The following is a 20,854-nucleotide window of genomic DNA, read 5'->3' on the forward strand; positions in this document are numbered from 1 at the left end:
AGTGGCTCGATGTTATGGGGATTGATAGGATGGATGTTGGTTGATTGCCGCATGAGCGAACCCAATCAATAGTGATGAAAACCACACAAAACAAGACTAAAATTTAAGTTTCTAACATCACACTAGGCAACAACACATGCTAAGTCGAGTTGAGCTGAGCCATTGGGAGCTCTGTTTTGATGATCAAGAAAATGGAAGAAGGGTAATAGACTCCGTGGTACCATAAAGTGGGACTTCTATGTTTACCTAATCTGCATCAGATGAAAACTTTGTACAGACAAAGCAGAATACCAAAAAGGTGTATCTCCCAAATACGTACCAGCAAGTCCTACGAGACTTAAATCGTACTACAGTAGGATCGAAAACAATCATTTGTTGGTGTCATCACACTTCAGTCACCTGGGGGCATACTCATGAAATGAATAACCATACGGTGGCCACTACACTGATATGGATATACACATGGCACTGATGTATTGTTTAGAGAGAATTAACTGAATCATATAAAATTAATCTTGTAACAATACCTAAAAAAATGATCGAGTAATATCTGAAGGACAAATAGTATTCAAACTATTAAAAAAATCAAGACTTTTATAGTATAAATAAACCTAGTTCTATCACAATGCTGAGTGGTAACACTTGATTTCTGATAAACAGAAATGGCATGGACAGGCCATCCCAACAAAAATGAAAAAAGGACCATCACTTCGTCTTATAACTCTGCCACAGCCATGAGAATATTTTACAAGGCATACACAACTGAATAGCATTTCACATCTTCATTTGAATTCAGCTAAAACCTCAGCCCAAGTGCTTGTTATAGTGACAAAATATTCACATTGCTGCTGCTGGGCTCTCTTCCCATCGCTGTGGTTATCAAAGCTGTCTGATGGTGCTTCTTTCTGGTGCACAACAATGCACTTGCCTGAAGCAACTTAAAGTGGATGGCATGTCTCTATGTACAAAATATTTTTATCGTCAACAACTAAGCTTCAGTTGTTCTTCAACTAAGGTAGTGGCACCTTGGAGGGCTGAAATAGGGCCTGCACAGATGGAAGCTGCTGAAGGGATTGTGGAAGTTCAACATCTGTAGGGTCCATAGCAGGAATGGCCTTTGATATATCTTCCGTTGAGAATGGAATGCTGCATCAAGGAAAACAGAGATCGTGACAATGTTAAACTGATGGGTATATCTATTCAATAGAGCCTATATATACGAGCACTCGAAAAACTTATATAAGAGAAAAGTAACTTGAGATTTCAGTCTAGTGGGCTAGTACAAAATGTAAACCTTTTGTTTTTCAAAGCGTCTGCACCAACACATTGTACATAAAGCAGACGGTAATTGTAGAAGTAAAGAAAGCATCTTCAACATTGATCAAGGATAACACATTGTAAATAAAGCTGACAGTAATTGTACAAGTAAAGAACGCATCTCCAAGATTGATATAGGTACAGGTGGTGTCAGTCTCAAGTTGTCTGAATGTAAGCTAGCCATGCAGGACATGAACTGTACTTCAGATAATCATCAAAATAAAATTTTAGTTTCCCAAGTTTCTCTTAACCTGGTTTATATGATCTCACCCAAGTAAAATATGGAGATCCCGCACAGTAGCTATTAATCATTTCACTAAACTTTAGAACTACTTATCAAAAACAAAAACCAAAAAATTGCAAACAAATTAGGAGAAAGAGCATTGGATCGAGATTACATTGTAGGACATAGGTAGAAGTAGAACCACGAGAATATATCATTTGGAAACAGAAAGAGAGAAGGTAGAGAGAGACAGAGGAGATAAAATGGCAAAAACCTGCATGGAGCATTAATCAAGTTGTGTCAAGTGTGACGGACGGGTCCAGATAAAAGGAACATCATTGGAAAGAGAACATCAGAGTAGTTTTCATCTTTGGAGCATATTATATCCAACAAAAATGCTACCACTTCTGTAGCATACGAAGAAAAACATGCACAAAACATATGACCATTTTAAATGAGACGAGGCCAAAACCCTTGCTATGCCAGAAGAAAACAGTTGAACAAATAAAAGGATATTATCCACTAACAATATGTAAATTCAAATTTAGACTATATAAAGAGATTGGACACCATAAAGTTGACTAAAATATTAATTCACATAAAAAAGAGGTCATACCATTTGATTCATAATAATTTAATTTGTCATCATCCAGTCTAAGACATTTTACTCTACAATGGTTTAAGGGATGCCAAAACAGCATTAACAACTCAAACTTTAGCTCATTGCGAACTTGAACTCCACTTGTTTGAAATTACATTAAGCCAAGGAATCAAATATCAGTGAGTAGTCACTTTTTCTCATTTTGCTTTTTGATATTGGGCCATAAGGGTTGGTATACGATCCAGTATATCAGGTTTCTACCAATCAGACTGATTACAAAAAATCGCTATTGGAACAAGATTTTAATCATGCATTGAGCTAGACCCAAACAGAATTTTAATGTTTGCCACATGAATCAGTTAATCTTTAGATAATACAAATAACATTATGCAATTTTCATCATCTAGATCATTACATGTAGGTGTAAAGAATATAATATGTCCTTTCGCTAGTCATTAATTTTACCTAGCAGTTGGAATTTTATTGTGAGCAGCAAAACTATACTCTGCTTCCCATTACATTTTATTGAGAGAAAGGCTTAGAGGTCATTCGCCAGTAGGAGCGGAACTAGAGTTCATTGGTGACAAGTGCTGGTGGACCAATGACAGGTGACATGGCCTAAGAGGACATGGTAGAGGCAGGTGAGTGGTGGACTACAGCCATCCAACAGGATGAGAACAGGTGCTAGCCAGAAATTTCTAGCAAGCAATGGGTTTCAAATAGTCTTAATTAGGTTAGATGTGGTTTTTACATACAAGAATTGGCATCTCAATGATGTCAGAAGGCAAAATTGGAGAGAGGTACAGGGAATTAGAGGATGAGGAGAAGCTGGTTGAGGGGGAGTACATGACATTGGCTTTGCAAATGATGAAGATTTTGGGGCGTTTTTTTGAAATCATTATTTCCTATCAACAATGCAATATAAAAAATCTTACCTTGTTTCCAAAGTTGTAAAGGGCATTATTCACAATCCATATATTTTCCCCTTAGCATGATGAATTTTGCATGATGCTTTGTCAGTTTTGTAGCCTGAGATTTACATACTTTGTTCAAATCATTTGAGGTATTACTACAACCAGTGTTTGTAATTTCGGCTACTGAACCTGTGCTAGTCTAGGCTCAAACCTATATGGATTTGGGCTACACCAGCGTACCATGTACCCACACTCCAGTACTGCACTGAGTTTCAGAAATAACAGAGAAAAAGTTGGAAAATAAAATCCTGTTTTCGGGTTGAATCCTGTTACCAGGTGGTACAAAGTCACTACCAGATAGAACAAACCCATAAGGTACACCTTATACCGGGCTTGAAGTGCCAGGCTTACCCTGGTCTGCTGATAGGTTGTCGGTCCAGTAAATACCATCCATACCAAAAGTGTACCAGATGGTATTGCGAACTATGGCAATAACACAATTGAAAATTTTACAATACCATCATACAAAAAGAATAGGCAGATTCATCCAGTGCATTTAATGCATAAAGTTATCCTACAAAAACTTTGAGAACTGATATATATGCAGTTCCAAAACATGGTTCTGCCATAAAGACATAAACTAGGAAAAAGCAATTTTTTTTTAACTATGACAGATATTTCATGGATGAGGTAATGTGGTAATTAGATGCACACTCAATCAGCATTCTTCTCAAGATATCATGTTATGGATACTGCTATTCCATTTTGTTAATATTTGGAATATCACTAAAAAGTAATAACAGAACTCAACAAAATGAAAATAGTGAAAACACATGCTACAATAAAGCCACAATGTCAGTGGTCAGAACCTGAAGTTTTTTCTCTGAATACACTACCAGGTCAGGCAGTTATTATTCATCAGTAATGCACAAGAATAAACAGATGACACATCATAATCAAGGGTTTTGATAGTGACCAGAGGACAAAGGTGTTCATGAAGAAATGCTGGGAGGATAGAGGCAATACATGAGGTTTGATGATGGGAAGGAGTTTGAGAAGGAGATGAATATATGAAGACCATCAAGTTCATATGTGGGCTATACCACAGGTATTCAAATGGCGGAGAGTTCTCAAATTTGAAGTATATGGAATATATTATAACAGTCCAACCACATACTGGTCTAATATACTTTTTAGCATTTTCTGTTGGTGTACTATGCTTTCTATCCTGGCATGTATCAATTGAACAAAATTCTAATACCGGTATTGATATTATTATATGAAAACATGTGGTAGGGAACTATAGTTGAAGAGACAATACAACCATCATGCTTAACTTAAATCATAAAATTTATGACAAGAACCCTTTATTTCTGGAGTAATATCTCATAAGGGCTTTTTCTTTTTTTTGTTCTTTGTAAGAAGCATACCATAGATCATCATCCAACAAAAATGAATTTGATACAAGATTCTGAGAGTCTCTGTTGACCATTTCTCTCATTGTTGCAACAACCTATAAGACCACAAAATTTTAGTCCAATAAACAAAAATAAATCAAGTGAAAGAGATACTGAGTCAATATAACAGACCTCATTTGATACACTGTGTGTACTATATTTGTCATCCCAGTACATTGTGCATATGCGATAAATTTGCCGTAAACTCAATGCCTGATCAAGGTCAGAAAAAGAACATAATCTAAATGACTGCCAATATGATCACAAAATATACTTTTCCTGGTAGATATTGATCAAGGTAGTAATAATTCCAGAAATTTAATATGAACATTTGATCATACCGGGCAAAGATCTTGCCTTATCTCTTCAAGAGTTTTTTTCCGCTTCTGATGTATAATCTATCATTTTTAATTGAGATTAGCAAAGAATTTAAAATGAAAGCTCCAATCAAGACCTCGAAACATGTTGACATAAGTTTACCAGGAATCCAACAGCTTGCCTGATGTAGTTTAGCTCATGCCAAGAAGTTCCTGCATACTGCAGAATACAGCATATTAAGTGGTGCTAGTTCAAAATCTAAGCACTCAAAAATATAAATTCACCTCCTCTGTAACATCTGCAATCCACTTTTCCAGCAAAGCAAGTCCAGACTTGACATATTCACCATTTGAGAATGTGCAACATTCACGGCGTAGTAAGAGACTAGCATTCACAAATAGAGAATAATATTGTTCATCTTAAGTCATGATATTAGTTAAAAATTGTGACTCCAAAGGAAAGAAACATTTACCTGTTAAAAAGCTGGATATTAATGAACGAGAAGAGCTGTGTAATCAGCTTACGTATAAAAAATGAAGGTACCTATGTGAGAATTGGAAAAAAAATATAATTCAAACCAAAGTTATAAAAAATAAATTAGACAATGAATAAGGAAATTGCATTTAGAAAGAAACGAGAAAAAATACAAAAGATGAAGGTTAGTGAACCCAAACATAAAATGAAGCCAATTGAAAGAATATGAATATAGATTGCTGCAGCAGAAGCCTCATCTATCTCTATTGTGCATAATTTCTTTCAAATAAGTTTCAGGTTTTGCTGAAACAAAATATAATTATTTTCAGGGAACTTAAAATGAAACAGAACAACACACTAGTCACATTGACACCCTCAGATCGCCAGATGCTATCTAGCAACTCGAAGGAATAACAGAAGAGTTTATTCCAAATATTATAATCTGCGCCAAATTGACAATAGTTTTAATCCAATTGACTAAGCAAAATGAAGATCAAGACACAATGCCAAGACAACATCATACAAAATGTATTTCTGTCCATTTCAGTGAAAAGTACCACCCTACACTTGAATTATGTTGTTAACCAACATTTGGTAGGTAGCAACAAATACCAGCCCTTAAGTTGGGATTGTTTCAGCCCACCTATTGCACATAAAAAATATCAAAAGATTTATTGTTCTCTTATCCTGACATGCTTTCTTTCACAATCCTCATGTGCACACCTTTTTACATTAAACTGAACCAATTTTCCTCTAACAAAATCAAGCATATTTTCAACATAACATGCCAACAAAGAGAGAAGGCTTTCTGCAGCAGCATAATCCAAATCAAAATAAAAGAGTTAAATCAACATTCTAGAATATTAACTGTAAAATGAATAAACAATCATAAAAGAATTAACTAGCAAAAACTCACGAAGTTTTCACGTAACCGATCCATAAGTGCATCCAAGAATCTGACTATGCGGTCCCAGTGAGTATTCAACGGTGGTTGAGCAACACCACCAGGCGACTTTGATGTCCTTACGCTAGGTCCTCGAGTAGACTTTGGGGCCTTCAACAAATTATTTAAAAGAAACGAATAATATTCCTCATAAAAGATAATATTTACAGGTTAAGTCAACTTGATTATTATTTTACTTCTTTTATAAAGACAGGATAGTGCTAATATCATCAAGGAGTATCATGAACATCAGTGAGAATAATATCACAATGTATGGAAAACTTAACATATAACAACTATGTAACCAACACCCCACCTGAATGCAAAGATTGAGAAGTGGTAAAATCTCCTTCTTCAGGTTATCCCTCATCAATCCAAAAATCTTTTCCAAGCAGGCAGCCAATTGCTGCTTAAAAAGGATAGCTGGATACCGTGCATCCACATATGGCAGGTTATCATCTCCTCCAATAAGCTTTGAAGGTGATTTCAGACTCTGCAAGGGTATATAAATTTAAGACCTAAAGAACACAGGTTCAGTTATTTAAAAATCCACAATGCAAGTGTTAAAATCAAGTATACATGCATTGGAGGCTAATGGCGAGTGCTAAAGCCAAATCTCAAACATATATATTAGCCAATATGACAACTTATCCAAGTAGTCAAAGAAAGAAAAGAGACCATAAAAAAGTATTGGACCTTCAAATAAATCAAACTGAAATTAGCTTACAATGGACAAGCATTCTTTCTGAATTGGATCAGTATCTTGTTCTACAACAACTTCTGCACCAACTCTTAAGGACTCCTAGCTAAGCATGTTATAGAGCCTACATCGTTTGGCCATGTAAGATTCCAGACATGAAACTTCATTCATCAATATCCTAATTTATCTCTAAGCATGTTATAAAGCCTACATCTTCTAGCCATGTAAGATTCCAGACATGAAACTTCATTCATCAACATCCTAGGTTATCCCGTACCACCTCCCTGAAGCACAGAAAAAAATAAATCTTTCATTCAAGCAAAACCCACCCTCCCACTCTATCTAGGCAGCAGCCTGTACAGTCTAAATATATCAAACAACTATTCTTGGGTAGGTAGTGATTAGAAAAATCCAATTTGATAAAACCATTTTGGGCAAGCAGTGATTCAGCAGCCACATGGGCTTTCAAATCAGAAAAAAAAAAGTCAACCAGTAGCCAGAAAAAAATTAGGTTGCTGTTGATAACTAACTTGTACATTTCTTCGATTTAGACCCAAGGATCCAGAACGTCGAGGTGTTGCAAGGAAACCATTTGATCGAAGATTCCTCTGCAAGAGGCATAGAAGTGCAGAAGTGTTGGACAACCAATAAGGTAAGTTATCATGTTCGTTGTCCACCTGAAACATATGAATCAAAAATCAACAACTCTTATATTTTAATTGAAGTAAAGATCACAAGAAATACAAATAAAAAAATCAACTTCTAACCCTTAGAACATCGTTGATTCCCTCAATTATGAAATCAAAAATAGCTGTTCTTTCAGCCTCAAAGGCATGCCAATGGAGAAGACACTTATAAATGACACAAGCCGCAACTGGTTTAGCTTCCTTAAACCCCAAATTTTCTTTAATGCACCTTAAAAGCAGTTCATGATTTTCCTGCAAAATATCTTGCTTAGATTGAGACCAAGAAGAAAGTATTATTTGACATAAAGTAAGATTTTTATGGAAAAATCACAGCACTTTAAACCAAGGTATGCAATACTATACCATACCGATGTTTCGAGGTTGGCTCGGTACGGTACGGTACCAGCATACCGAGCGGTACACCAGGGCTTACCTTAGTGTATTATTGTAGTACTGTAGCACGGTCCGTCCGATAGTGGGCGGTCCGCGTAACGGTATGCCATCGAACCGGTACATACCACCCGTACTGGGCGATACCATTTGAAATTGCATACCATGCTTTAAACAATAAACAGCAAAAAGAATAGAAAAACAAAATGATGTTCCAAATAAAAAGAGATACTATAAGACGAAATGTAATTTAGACACAATTTTGGAAAAACAAATTAGACACATACAATGAAATTCCCAGCATGCATTATCTTTAGAAGGCCCAGAGTAACATAATTGGACTTTCTTGAACAAACTCAAGATTACATCTGATAAAAAGCAACATAGAAATTACCTCGTGTCTCTCAACACCCCTCCTTGTCCTTCGTGATACCGACAAGCTTTGAGGAAGAGGAATAAGATATTTTGTAGGTGGCGTCTCCTACATTGAACAATGAACATTAATTGCAAACCCAGAAGTTAAATGGAAAAAGCCAAAAACCAACAAGACGATTAATCTTACAAATGTAGGCATCTGGTCAATGTTGCATAGCGCAAGTGCATTCGAGTATTTCTATATTTGCAGAAAAGACAAAAGGATAAATCATCTCAGTCAATAGTCTTTTCCAAAGCAACTTATTTACAAAATGGAAAGAAAATCAACAAACTGAACAATACGATAACAACATAAGAACCTCAGATAAAGGTTTGACCCCAGAAAGGTTGTTCATAGGTGACATGCTTATTGTCTTTTGGCTGAGGATATGATTTTCATCTTGCAAACTTGAAAGCTTCTCCTCCAAGCTGAGAAATCAAATGAATATTGTGATAAGATTAAAAAAAAAAGTGTGATGGAAAATATAACTAGCAGAATATTCTTTCATAAGATGATTTTTTTTTTTTGCAGTACTTTAATAGATGAACAGTTGGGGCATACTGTCCTTGCCATAAGGAGTTAGCATATAGAATGGGTGGCTAATAATGAAAAGCTGGATCATCTAAAAAAGCCATTAAATATATGCTCAAAATGGATCTTAGCAAAAGGGCACTTATCATTTTTTTGTCTGAAGCAAAGGGCATTCATCAGATTCTTTTTCTGAAGCAAAGGGCACTATGTCAGAATTTTTCTGAAGCATATGGCATTCACCAGATTAACTTTCAAAGATTCTTTTGATTGCATTTAATTTTAGTTAGGTGCAAGAAGCATTCATCAGTGCTTCCTAGATTCATATGCTGGCCATAATTCTTCGTGCATGTATGGTACTACAAAGCACATGGTCTGTATACAGTGCCCATACTGAGAACTAGGAACATCGATATGCATGTGACTAGAATATGTCGAATCTTATCCCATAAGTTAAAAACATTTAACTTAAAGAAACTCGACTTAAGCTATTGACATGATCAGAGTGCTATTTGTATAATATAGTTTAATTAAAAAGAAAATAAATAATAAAATATTCTCAACAAGTTAATTTTCCAATTTCCTTTCTTTGGTTGATGTTGAAGTTCAAACTCAAGAACTAAAACAAACCTGTTCAAGTTCCCTTGAAGCTCTAGACATTTTTCTTCCATATCATGTAATTTTTCCAGGGTTTCATCATTACACTTTTTTGCTTTAAGAAGCTCACTCTCCAAATCCAATTTTTTTTTTGCAAGAGACTGGACAGAATTCTGCAAAACAAAACAAAACAAACACAAAGAAACAGTAATATAAACAGTGACAAAAAGGAGGATGTATACCGAAGAGATGACAGAATGGAACAACTAACCTATGAAAGATTATTTATAAGGATGTCATAGTCACAGTAAATTTAACAGGAAGCCATTAGAATGATTATTCATCGGTAAACAAATGTTGTACTTTTCTTGGATGAAGCATTTCTAAGATACGACATGCATAGTGACTGTATACATCTCTCTAAAATTAGCACGTTTCAATCAACTTGATAATTGGACTAAGAAAAACCCAAACTAAATGGAACAAGAACACAACCGTAAAAACAAAAAAGAGTGAAACTATAGGAACAAAAGTTACCAATGTTCATATTTGATAAACTAATATCAACATGTACTCTTAATTTATATGCCAACTTTAACATGAGACAAGCTTTCTCATCACATCCTCATCTTTATCACTGCTTCCCTCCACTCCTTTTTTCCACCTCCTCTTCCCCATGCTCCCCCTCCCCCTCCCCACTTCTTTTGCGCTGGGGTACATATCAGCATACTTGTATGTCGGTACGCCAGAATAGACCATACTGCTCCAATCGACCAAAACAGGTCTGGTACCCGAAATTAAAAACCTTGTTTTATCTTTTCTTTTTATCTTAGAAAACACTTGACGCCACAAGTACTTGTAGGTGCGAAATTATGCATGCCTAGAGTTTAGGTAATATCAAAAATTTAGAACAAGGTTAATGGATCTTCATAAAAACTGATATCAAATGTTGTTTTCGTGTGATCTGGATTGTAAAGTTGTTATAACTTTTAATGGTATAAACTCCTGATTAGTGTCTTATCTTACATAATTTTATCAACCTTGTTAGCTTCAACATATACCATAGGTTGGACAGTACAAGTAAAAGATCATACAAGTAACTAAGAACAATAAAAATACAATCAAATCAGATATTTCCTTGAAAGTCATTTGCATGAAATAAGATAGCCAAACCTGCAGGTTCAAGTTCTCCTTTTTAAGTTCTGACATTGCATTGAGGCTAATCATGATAGCTTCCTTTTCCTTCAAAGTACTGTTCAACTGATTCTGAAGCATGGCATTCTTGTTGCACTCTATGGCAGTAGCCGACTTTGCCATATCCAGATCAGCATTCTTTAAATCCAGAGCTTTTTGAAGTTTTGAAATTTCCAGCATTTTTGACTCTTCACTTGCAAACTACAATAGAGAAGTTCATGCAGGAACTTAGCAAAGAATATAGAAGCAATACACCACTTAAATAAGAAAAAAAACAGAAGAGGCGGTAACCAAACGGTCAATAGACAACCTTGCAAATAGTTGCAAATTCTTTCTTACGAAGGTACAAACAATGCAGCAACTATACAATAATATTTGCACGATTGTCTAAAATTGAAATATCCATCTGCAGTTAGGGAAAAGCAGCTGCAGATTTCCCTTCACATAACAAAATCCAAAATGTGTATGCCCTTTTAAGCACATCAGCAGCAGCAATTATAAGATCAACAATTTCTTCATTCCTAACAATCCTCATATTGTGCACTTAAGTCCACAAATTCAAGTCATCAATGTACAACTTGGCATACACATCACAATCACAACAACAATTCTCTTTCAATTGTTATTTTAGATTGTGAAATTTCTGCATCTTATTCTCTTCATCCATATTTTCAGATCCAAGAAATCAAATACCAATTAAGCCAGTACGTAATAGACGGTTTTACAAATATGACGAAGGACCGGTACCAGACCATTTAAGTTGATACGAACCAAGATTTAATTTTTTTATTACTCTTTTGAACCGAGCAATACAGGTTTATATACCACCCAATATCCTGGTACCTTAGAGGTCCAACTGGTTATTGAAACCAGAATTGGACTGATAATTACATTCTTGCAACTAGATAATGGAAACATATCTTACGTTTCTCATAGAAAGATCACATAGATTTGGCAACACATTTTCAAATGTGATAAACTAATAGGAAGAATGCAGGTTCATATGTTGAGTTTGTAAATCTGTCAAAAATGTCAATGTCACAAGAACATGATACATAACATCATTATGCATCTAGCCTTTTTTTTTTCATATTACTGGAAGTATTTCATGTTCTAATAATGTCAAACACAATGGACCACCAATTAACCTACTACAAGCTACCAAAGCAATAGAATTCACTTGTGATATAATCATACAAGACTAATTAAGTAGCAATAAATTTTCTGCATTGAAATGAAACACGCATAAATGAAAAAGAAAATGAAGATAGCTCAAAAATATAGCTGTAATGTTGGTTTTACCCGCAGCTTTTTCTCTAAAGCCAAACGCCATGAAAGATCTTCCAATCTCTTCTCAAGCTTACTCTTAGCTTCACGTAAAGCTCCAGCTTCATTTGCAGCCTTCAAGTTTTAAGATGAAAGTAAGTAAATCTCTCTACTTGAAACAGCAAAATCTAATATACAAAGCTATGTGTCCATACAGAGTAAACAAAATAGTAGCGTCAGGATAAATTAAGAAGCCAACTAGTAATTATCTATATGAGAATACATAGAGTTGAAGACTATTAGAAAATTTTCTGATGTATGACTAGAAGTTAAAGAAAGCAATAAGCAACATGTTGCACCCACTATAAAGAATAACACAGCAATAAAAAGACAAGAATCTGAAAAAGGTTATTATTAGCTTTACCATAAAAAGAACCACTTTTACAGATTCCGATTGGACAATAACAATAAAAAGAAGAGAGGTAGGAGAGAAGGAAAAAAAGGAAAAATATACAAGACCTAAGCAGTTCTGGTGAAGAACAACAAAATGAAGAATGTTGCTGCAACATTCATGCATACAATGAGAAAAGTTGAGATGGTGAGAGAAACAGATGCAAAGTAAGAAGAAAGCAAAAGAAATACAACAGGGTTGAGTATATGCTGCAGTATATATTTAAAATCCTATGACTTTAGTAAGTCACAGGCTAATACTAACAATTTTCTATAATAAATACTTATGTTCTTTTATCAAACAATACTAGATTTTCACAATGTGTATATTGACAAACATTTGAGAAAGTGAGAGAGAGATGTGAAAGTGAAAAGAGGCCAAAAGAGAACTAGAACACGGATAATCATATGCTGTAGCATGTAGTTAAAATCCAATGGCTTTTATAAATTACAGGTAAATACCATCTGCTTCTTATTTGTACATGTCTTAAGGTTTATAAAAAATTAAAATTTTATTATTTTCTTTCTTGTTTTCAATTTTTGGTCTAGAATTATTTCCTGGCTGAATGCCATTTTCAACCATCCTTCAATTGACAATGTACGATAGGCATGTATAACAGAACTGACAGCATGACAACGATACATGATGCATCTATCATTGTACAACCATAAATACATTTCAATTTGATTTATTTTAAGCCACTCTATTCTTTTAATAATAAATAGTATTTCTTACAAGAGGCTCTTCTTTTCTCCAATCCTCACTACCTGTTCCAACTCCCACTCAACCAACAAGGTCTTTGTTAATGTAGATCAACATCTTAATTGTGTATATTAGTAAGAATCATATTGGTAGTACATCTACTAATTCAAGTCATGCAAACATGTCAAGTAATGTCGAACTTTCTAGACATCTTTGAAATAAACTGAGTTGTGAATGGTACAAAAAGATTAACTCATTCCAAGATGCAGCTTCTGATGGATTTCAGATATATGTATAGTACAACCAATAAAATTCAAGAATCTATTCTCTAAACTATTTTGCCTATAAAGGTCAGAATTACATGTGGTGCTAAGATGACAGAAGATTAAGGTTTATTAGAGTTTCTAATGCTCATACAAACGACAGATACTAATGACCAAAATAATGTCATAGGTACTACATTGAAACCATCTCTCTCTCTATACATTCTATCACACAAAATTGAGTTAACAGCTTGAACATGTAGTCATTCGGGATCATGCATTTGCAATTCCTTGCACTAATTTCAGTATCATAAAATTTTCAGCATTAGCATTTCAGTACATCTCCCAAAATTTCACTGGGAACTAGTACCAAGGATCATTAAGAATCCTCTGCAAGACAGGAAAACAAGTTTGTCATTCTAAATACAGTACTTCTACTTAGTATATTTTACTTTGTGATGGTTGGGGAAAGAACCACTTTGGTTGTTGCTCTATTAGTGACATGTTAATTTGAACCTATATTATCATGAGATTGCTGACATGCTGACATATTGAGGTGACTGCACAAACTTACATATATAACCAGTTCCAGTGGCAACATCAGCTTGTACCCAAAATTTGACAATTTAAGTCACATCTACATCACTGAATGAAAGGAAGAGATCGTACCAACTTAAGCCTCCGAAGCTCCCTTTTTGCAAGTTTACATCTCCAAGCACATTGAATGCACACCACAGCATTTCGGTATTCCTGAAAAGCCATGCATGTCTTTAACATTCTCCACCAAGCCTGTTCAGAGTGTTAGGAAACATCAGCTCTTGCAGATGAAACTTAGTTGCAGATGCAACACATATAAACAGACTAAGAAAAAGAAGCCCGACATTGATCTACGATAATGTGTAAAATGTAATTTAAAAGTAGTAGACACAACATAATTAAACAATAATTTACAAGAACAACCATGAAGTTGCAAAAGTCTGATCAGTTTCAGGACGAAGTGGAACTCCAGAAAGTCATGATATTATTCTGGAAGAAAATATCAAGAATGCCAATATTCGACAAGAGTCATCAGAAAATCTAGGAGTTCCAATCATATTTTACTAGTCGGGCAGAGCATGAAGCTGAAGTATTTATTCAGCAGCAGAAATAAATAGATAAAAATTTAAAATTGAAAGTTATAAATTTAAAAAATAAATAATATCACAATGAAAACAATTATGAAATGGATCACCTACGTTCTTTTTAATTATGCACCAAGTCAAGAAATATTCAAGTTATACGTCAGACCACTGCTTGTATTAAAAACTACAAAAAACAGAGTCACTCAATTATACAAAAGGGGCTGACCAAGAAGATTGTGGTTGTAAGATTCACTGGCTTCAGATATATAAATTTGACCAAACCAAGATACATGTGACAGCAAGCGAATGGAAATAAACAACCATTTAGCATAATCAGCCAACACTAAAATGAGACATCAAAACCCTTTATGAAGTATAATATCAACATGATGAGAAAGAACCTGGATAAACACCGCAGCCCTATGCTCCTTAATACACATGTATCTCTGCCGACCAATGGAACTCCGAATACTAGATTGAATTACTACAACTGCTGAATAAACTTGCAAGAAAGTCCGCCGTAACAGCCATCTTCGAACATGTTTTTGAATTGAAACCGCAGCTGCTATTCGTCTTTTAGTTGCAAACATTCTTCTGGATAAACAGCCTAAAAACAATAGAAAAGAAATTCCAGACATCTTACTTCAATAGGAGCATGTCATCTGGGACAATCAGCATTCAACTAAGCTAACTAAACTGACATCATGAAAAAATGAACCATCATAGGTGTAAAATTTTGCCCACAACTTAAATTGGTCCAACTCTTAGTTTCGTTCTCTGGGTTATAATTGACTGATTCCTGGCTTAAACCTAGTACAACCCATATATCCAGTGTTTATAATCAAATACCATAAAAATAAATAATCACGATGTTGTGGAGAATCAAATGTTCAATGCACAGTATTTAAAAGTCAGAATTTAGTAAACATGATGATCATTGATGCACAATTATTTCAGTGAGTTCGTACTTCTGTGTGCTCCTAATATAAAATAAAGCAATGATGTAAATTACCTCGGCAATATGCTTGGAGAGTAATTGCAGCAACTCGAGTCACAACAAACTCTCTATGAGCCACAAATGTTCTAAAACGATCCTGAATGAACTTCGCAGCAGTTTCCAAAACCTCATTACGCCGTAAATCTAAGATTGCAATTTGACCAGCTCTAAGGAAAACTTTATTCCTGCCAAGCTGGTAAGAAGTACTGCTTTTGTAAGCTAATACCAAGTCATGTTCGATGACTCAGATAAAAATATATGTGGTCACACAGAGTAAACTTAGAAAGCTGAAAGCATGAATCTTTTTTTGTTTTTTTGCACGTAGGAGTCAAGAAGGCTATGAAAGAAGGATTTGAATGACATGAGACGGGACAGTGATGATAACTAAACTAAATTATAGGAACTTCATTAATAAGCTTTATAGTAATAATATGACTTTTAAACAACTGCTATAGGAACAGATCAACCTAAAAATTCTAAATGGTTGACAAACATATTTGTTCAGCAGACTGAAAAAACGAGAGCCCATTTTCACAAAGATATGGATATACTGAATACTGAATAGTACCAATAAAAAAGGTTATGATATTTTAAAAAAGAAAACTAGACAGTAGCAAAGCGTTACACAATGTAAGCTTACATTCTGAATATAAAGGTCAAATATATGGCCCTGTGTATGAGACACATATTTCAACAACCACATGATCAGCAACATCCACACAGAAAATTTGGAAATACCATAAAGTGTTATACTTAAGAATGTACCAACTTGCCCTAAGCCAAAAAAGCATTTTGCTTAGTCTGTGCCATGCACAACTAAATGGAAGAGCCTAAGAATTATAAAATTGCATTTCCATTACAGTGCAAGAAAATCTATGAGAGAAACTAAAAAACAATATATTATCAAAATGTAAGAAAAGCTTCAGCACCTCAAAGTCTATAAAAAACATATCAAGGTTTCAGATATCTTAGCTTGTAATAAAGTTATCAAAAGGTAGACAGTAAGAACTATGCTAAAAAGAGCCAGCATCCCTATAAATCAGACTCCATGTCAAGTTTTGGTAATTCAATGTTAACACAGGCAGATAAGTGAATTTGGGAAAATATAAAGATCTGTGTCCCCACCTCCAGAACCAATTTTGGAGAACCATGTTAGCAGCATGATTCTAGCATTTATTTTTAGACATTTTTTATATGTAAAATTCAGATAGGTATATAAGAATATTAATAATTATATTAAACAGCTATAATTATTGTGGAAAGTGATATGCTCTCTAAGTCAAAAAATTGGACACATATTAGTAAGTAGGAGACTGCTAGGCTCATTATTAGGAGTTTACAAGCTAATAAAATATGAATTAAGACTCTGCAATCACAAGAAATTCCACTACGGCCAAGCTTCAGCTGCTTTAGTTGTCACATCCCAACTCCCAGGAACTGGAGCTGAACTGCCACATTTAACATACTTATACATGATTATTTCAGATTCACAATGGATACATAACATAAGAAAAAGAGATACATTCTATAATAATACATAACAAACATTAGATATGTCTCATTTTACATATTATGATTGTTGACAACAACTAAAATCATTAGTTACCCATGCTAAGGAACTCAGATTTGTGCTTTCTTGGTACCACCCAAAAATAATAACAATGGCATTTTACTCATCTAGAAATTAACTAAACCACTTTTCATGACGATACAGCTTGATGCAAATAACAAACTCATTCCATAAATAAAAAATAATCCAATATGATTCTTAAACTTAAACAACCAAATGGGAGTCTAGAAGTACATAACAAACATACTCTCAATACTATCAATAGGAAAATTTGTTACAAACCATCCTTATTAATAAATCACTTTTAATATGAGAATGTCATTTCAGAATTATAATATTATATAGCAAACATACTTATCATGATAAGAGAATATTAAGAACTAATGTTACTAAAAGAAATACAAACAAATTCAACTCTGAAAAATATGGAACATTCTAAATTGTCATAATTAAGTGTGTAAAAGAGGCTTGCATAAACGTATACAGAGAAAAATAAAAAATACAAAGATGTATTTCAAAAAGGAAACACTTAAAAATACAAAATAAGTGAAATCCAAAAGTATGATGCAATATCATTCACAACTTATTTGGTTAAGACATTTGGAGGTCTTCTATTCATCATATCTTAATCCTTTTTTACTTTCTCCTTCTACTCTATTATTTCCTTATTATTCCAATCACTCCGTTTCCACCTTTACCTTTAAGTAGTTAGATACCCAAAAGAGTGTCTTATATTTTAATGATTCGGGTTGTAGATGGAGAAGCAATATCATGTATGACATATAGGTAGGTAAGATGAGCTTCCTTTCTTATTGAATGTCATACAAAGTGACAGCAGCCCATTAAAGTTGTCATGCATGTGACATCTAATATATAAGACTAATTTAGATAACCATGCATGCTGACACCTAACAGATGAAGTATCAACATGGAATAGACTCACCTGATTTCTTATAACTATAACATTTCTTCATTATATATAATATACTTTTAAACATTTTTGGTATTATTATATGATCCTACAATGACTAAACAATGAGTTATCAGTTTTTTGAAACAAAATTATATTCCTCTATGCTTGGTTCGCTTTATCAATCTATACCAATATACCGACCTGTCACGACCTTAGCTGGAATTGCCTAAGGCGTGAGGCACCCTTGCGGCCAAAGACTCGAAGCTAGCGTGCGTTGCCAAAGTCGCGGGTCACCCGTGCGGCAAAGACGCGAACTTAGCTTGCGTTGCCTAAGTCGCGCTTCGCCCTTGCGATCTTGCTCCGCAAGGATCAGCCACTTCGTAACCTCTCGCAGGTCCCGAAGGACCTGTAAAAGAGAAAGAAAGTTAGATCGAAAGAACGAGCAACGGACAAGTCCCGAAGTCTCGCGAAAAGGGAAGCTTTACAAGCAAATCGTCGAACACCTTGTGTGCACAAGAGAAAAGAGGGAGAGGGAGGAAAACAAGGCTTTCAAGGATGAACGAACAGCTGCAAGCCCACAAACAGCCGCTCACCTGGTCCCGGGCGCAAAACCAAGTTCCCGTAAAGGTCACGTGCGAACTTGCGAAAGAGTGTTCAACGCCCGGTATATAACCGAAGCCCCATCCAGCCATGTGCCACCCGGGGGGTTCCTGGGTGCTGAGATGGCTGACATTTTGGTGAGCAGAGGCAGCACTCCGCTCACCTCCCGCGGCACGCGAAAACGGAGCCGTTTTGGGCTGTTTTGGGGCTGTTTTGCTCGGTTCGGTGAGCGATCGCTTTTGCAACGCTGCAGCTTGTTCGAACTTACATATTTACAGCAAAATGACCCAAAACCATGAGAAAACATGCTGTCAAGCAGCTGTACATGCGGGTGTGAGCGACGAACGGTTCGTTGAACGGAGTTGTTGCGGGTGCGCGACGACCGTTCGTGACAGACCGGCCATCGGTACGATACATATCAAGCCATACCAACATACTGACATACGGTGCAGTGGGGCATACCGATGTACTGATACATACTGCCCATACTGACCCCCTATCAGACTGGTACATACCGCCGTATTGAGCGGTGCACTACGGTATGACAAACTTTGCCTCTATGTCAATTGTTCTCTATCCATTCATCCAGAATCCCAGCACTTCAACTCATAACCATCAACAAAAAGGTTAAGTCTTACAAGATACGAGCAACAAGAAAAATATATAGATAGCATACATAACATAGTAATCAGCAATAAAGCATGTCCATTATACTCAAAGAAATGCTTCGCAAGTAGCAAATTGAATTTAAGAAGCATAAAAAGGAATTCATAAGCAATAATAATACTTGGAAATTTTCAAGCTTCAACTTTTGAAGAATTCCTCTTGTCAATGCCTTTTCATCATAGCTGCCAGATAATATGGAGCAAAGAAACATAGATCAAAATTATTAAAAAGGTAATAATAAAATCAAATAACTTGTGCTAACATCCACAAGGCATGCATACTAGCCTAGCTCAGAATCATACAATGCGGGAAGGGTATTAGGTAACTCTCATGCCACCATACAATAATCTTTGCAATAGATTATGATGAAATTATGACTGCCATGTACCTTGAAACTAAAATTCAAAGAGTATGCAAGTGTTTGCATCACAAAATGCATCGTATGCCAGGAATATGCATTTGGCATATATTCGAAGTAGCTTCAAGGAACAACACATGGACGAAAGATATTGTATATGGAATGAGTAATGCAGAAAAGAACACCACATATAAAGCCACCCATTCATATGATTTTTCCTCTCTACTGGAAACAGAGGAATGATTGAGATACCAATGCACACCCAGGCACTACTCTGTGGATGGCATGCCAAAGACAAGACCACATAGAAGTGCCAAATCCATGGAACAGAAAAAATAAAGGAGAAAGAGAAAAAGATAATATAAATAGAAAAGGAAATTCTCTTTTCACTTGGTAAATGTGAACTTAGTGATACCATGAACTCTTGAAAGAAAAATGTTAAAGCAACTATAGTTAAAGCTACACCGATAAGTAAGGCTAAAAAAAAAAAGATTGGTTGAACGTTCTAATTCATGCAGTTACAAAGTAGACTACCAAGTTCAATAACAAAGCTTTCATAGCATAGAAGGGTAGGATCCGATGGTTCATTGTGATGGACTAAGGTATGCCACATTGCCACATGCATTAAGGCCTCAAAGCTTTGAATTCTTTAAATGTTATTATAATTATATGCTTCTTTGCTTCAAAACTTCATTAGATGGTTTCAAGAGTATGAATGTCTAAATGAATTTTATCCTTCTTTTGTTGGTTCTATGTCTATGAATCCAGATAACTTGAGATTAGCTAAATATTATCAATGATCATGACAGTGAACCACAGCAATCCAACATGAAAAGCAATCCATATAACACTTGTCCAAATAGTCCTCATGCAAGCACCAAACAGGTAGTCAGCAAGTGCAATCTCCCCCATAAGCAAATAGATCAAAAGTGTCAGGAAAAGCAATCCCCATGAGGAACTCCTTGGAGAATGGCATCCCCCAGTTGATTTTAAGTCTACATCTCATCCTTAGGCAAGGAGCTATTCGAGATTTTTAACCCAATCAAAGTATCCAGCCAGTCATCCTCTGTGGAGTTCACGGTCGAGGCTCAACATCCCCTGTCCCAACTGTCCTTGAACTGGAAAATGCCAACCAGTATGTACCAACATCAATGAAAGACATACTCTATTACTATAGCAGACATCTGGAA

General features: G+C 35.3%; 1 protein-coding gene across 2 annotated transcripts in view; it reads right to left on the bottom strand.

Moving 5' to 3' along the window:
- Positions 1-576: 576 nt before the first annotated feature.
- Positions 577-20,854, bottom strand: part of LOC135582480 (protein OPAQUE1-like) — a 41,989-nt gene continuing 21,711 nt past the window's right edge. Inside the window, exons 18-38 of one of the 2 annotated variants that reach the window (XM_065143443.1) lie at positions 19,428-19,488; positions 15,573-15,750; positions 14,962-15,167; positions 14,109-14,228; positions 12,060-12,158; positions 10,737-10,958; positions 9,597-9,736; positions 8,758-8,866; positions 8,586-8,636; positions 8,418-8,504; positions 7,715-7,885; positions 7,478-7,624; positions 6,564-6,740; positions 6,221-6,358; positions 5,303-5,373; positions 5,115-5,214; positions 4,993-5,049; positions 4,854-4,910; positions 4,645-4,725; positions 4,486-4,568; positions 577-1,146 (exon numbers count right to left, since the gene is read on the bottom strand). In XM_065143443.1, the coding sequence (XP_064999515.1) occupies positions 1,011-1,146; positions 4,486-4,568; positions 4,645-4,725; positions 4,854-4,910; positions 4,993-5,049; positions 5,115-5,214; positions 5,303-5,373; positions 6,221-6,358; positions 6,564-6,740; positions 7,478-7,624; positions 7,715-7,885; positions 8,418-8,504; positions 8,586-8,636; positions 8,758-8,866; positions 9,597-9,736; positions 10,737-10,958; positions 12,060-12,158; positions 14,109-14,228; positions 14,962-15,167; positions 15,573-15,750; positions 19,428-19,488 (2,491 nt within the window). In that variant the 3' untranslated portion in view covers positions 577-1,010. The remainder of the gene's footprint in view (positions 1,147-4,485; positions 4,569-4,644; positions 4,726-4,853; positions 4,911-4,992; positions 5,050-5,114; positions 5,215-5,302; positions 5,374-6,220; positions 6,359-6,563; positions 6,741-7,477; positions 7,625-7,714; positions 7,886-8,417; positions 8,505-8,585; positions 8,637-8,757; positions 8,867-9,596; positions 9,737-10,736; positions 10,959-12,059; positions 12,159-14,108; positions 14,229-14,961; positions 15,168-15,572; positions 15,751-19,427; positions 19,489-20,854) is intronic. The other variant, XM_009393187.3, reaches the window with a different exon arrangement.

This window comes from Musa acuminata, chromosome BXJ3-3 (assembly GCF_036884655.1).
Source record: "Musa acuminata AAA Group cultivar baxijiao chromosome BXJ3-3, Cavendish_Baxijiao_AAA, whole genome shotgun sequence".
Taxonomy (NCBI): domain Eukaryota; kingdom Viridiplantae; phylum Streptophyta; class Magnoliopsida; order Zingiberales; family Musaceae; genus Musa; species Musa acuminata.